The following is a 2,039-nucleotide window of genomic DNA, read 5'->3' on the forward strand; positions in this document are numbered from 1 at the left end:
ACCAAGTAGAAGATCGATCATAGTTCCTAATTATCACAGACATTCAATGGCAGCAATCTTTCTTGTAGTGACAACATCGACCTCACCTAACAATGCGAAAAGAACGCAGAAGGAAAAAGGAAAATGAAGCCCTTGTATGGCCCCATGTTAACAACCTTGCCTACTCTACAATGATTGGTTTTGATGGAGGAAAAGAAACCCAGAAAGAGAAACAAGTATAATCTCTCTTATAATATTGATGCTGTACAGAGTGTTTCGAGTATGAAGTTTGAACCACCAATAAGGCAAAACTTGATTAGGGCAGACAACTCTGAGTCTAATTATAATTATAAGATGAACAAATCAATATAATTTAGCTAACATCTGTCTGCTCTAGTAATCTTCAGTCTTTTCACAGTAGTCAAGAATATCCTGTTTCAAAAAACAAATTTAGAAACACAATTTGTGTGAGGACAGCTATTTTGAAAAGGTAGGCAGATTAATTTCTTCACTCCAATGGATACTGCATAGGTTTTTTCATACGGTGCACGTAGCTAAAATTGGAGTGCAGAAATCGCTAGCCTTTTGTAAATGCATGTATGAACTTGGTAAAAGAATAAAAATTGGGTTTAAGGTGCTTACTCCCAAGGCACATCTCCAACCAGCATCCAATCCCCTTCTTGATCTTCATAAGTTAAAACATAATATTTCTCTGAATGAACATGATTATTATCAGGACCTGCTTTCAACCAAAAAACAAGAAACATAAAATATTAACCCAAATATTAATTTTGATCTCAAAATTAGAGGTCCTATATAACAATTTGTGTTTGCGTCAACTTACATAGAATGGTGGTCTTGAACATGAGGCTCAGAGTTGTGATCAAAGCATCATAACCATCGTGAGCAAACAGATTCAATTTTCTACCAATTGGGATTCCCTCCATGTAGACCTTCACAAATAAAGAAGAATTCTGATGATGGTAATTCTCTGATTTGCCTGAAAGTGTGCTCCTCAAGATCGATTTGATCGGCGGCCAGCTTACCAATGCTTCTTCCCTGAAAGAGAATTTTGAACAGAGCAAGACAGAGGATTTATTAGACAAGAACAGTAAACAATCCATTTGGAAAGAACAGAGGGAAACAGAATGATGGAGCTGCAGACATGCACATACCTTGGGCTTGAAGTAGTGGAAGACAGGTCAGAGTGATGAGACGGTGATATGCTCAGGCCAAGTCTGAGATCAGTGCTCAAATCTGTTCTGGTATGAGTGCTTCTGCGACTGTTACGAGAATTAGAACCACCATTGATTTTGTGAGAGAGAGACGAAGAAGAAGACGATCCAGAAGGCTTAGGAAGAAGACCATCAAGGTCAGGATCAGGATGGTTGCTGCTGTCTATGGAAGAAGATGATGAATGTGCTGCAGCTCGTAATCCCATGTTTGTACTCAGATCAGAGGATAATATGAGACTTGAGAGAGAAGATATAAGAATGTGTTAAAAGGCTTAAAAAGCTGCTAACTCAGGCCATGAAACCCTGAGCTATATATAATACTCTACAGTCTACAAGTCATATACACACAACTGATCGAGCAACTCGTTCCTTCAACAAAAGAGAGAAAGAGACTCTAGTCAATTTGACAATCGATTTGTTACCCGATTGGTCCACATGTCCACGTTGATTTTTTCTTTTTTGGCCTTTTAGTTTTACAATTTTTTTTCAAGCCTAGTCAATGTCGGATTCAATGTTAGTTTGATATATGCTAGTGTGTTATAATAAAAAATTAAGTAATCAAATGTTTCGTGAAGTAAATAATGTGGCTCATAGGTTGGCACATTTTGCTAGCTTTGATCATGTTATGGATCTCTCTTTAGTTGAGGCTCCCTTATTTTATACAGGATGTTTTTTATGAAGACAATTGTAATGCAACTATGCATGCTCAGGGTATAGTTATTCCCCCCCCCCCCCCCCCAACCTAACTGGGTTCCAAACTCCTTTATTCAAAAAAAAAAAAAAAAAAAAAACAACTAAGTAATATTAGAATTGTTTGAACACTTC

At 37.3% G+C, this 2,039-nt stretch overlaps 1 protein-coding gene across 1 annotated transcript; it reads right to left on the minus strand.

Moving 5' to 3' along the window:
- Positions 1-206: 206 nt before the first annotated feature.
- LOC112196041 (auxin-responsive protein IAA31) lies at positions 207-1,539 on the minus strand. The gene is made up of 4 exons (XM_024336312.2): positions 1,155-1,539; positions 824-1,038; positions 622-718; positions 207-411 (listed from the first exon to the last, which is right to left on the minus strand). Exons 1-4 carry the CDS (start codon positions 1,418-1,420, stop codon positions 357-359), a joined length of 633 nt encoding a protein of 210 aa, XP_024192080.1. The 5' UTR covers positions 1,421-1,539; the 3' UTR covers positions 207-356.
- Positions 1,540-2,039: the final 500 nt, after the last annotated feature.

The sequence above is a fragment of the Rosa chinensis genome, chromosome 4 (genome assembly GCF_002994745.2).
Source record: "Rosa chinensis cultivar Old Blush chromosome 4, RchiOBHm-V2, whole genome shotgun sequence".
NCBI lineage: Eukaryota > Viridiplantae > Streptophyta > Magnoliopsida > Rosales > Rosaceae > Rosa > Rosa chinensis.

Excerpts from the sequence above, each read along its gene's own strand:
- LOC112196041 (XM_024336312.2), bottom strand. The coding sequence starts at position 1,420 with ATGGGATTACGAGCTGCAGCACATTCATCATCTTCTTCCATAGACAGC. Across the intron at positions 719-823 it reads GTTCAAGACCACCATTCTAT|GTCCTGATAATAATCATGTT; the intron begins GTAAGTTGACGC and ends GGTTGAAAGCAG. Across the intron at positions 412-621 it reads GTTGGAGATGTGCCTTGGGA|GATATTCTTGACTACTGTGA; the intron begins GTAAGCACCTTA and ends TTTTTGAAACAG.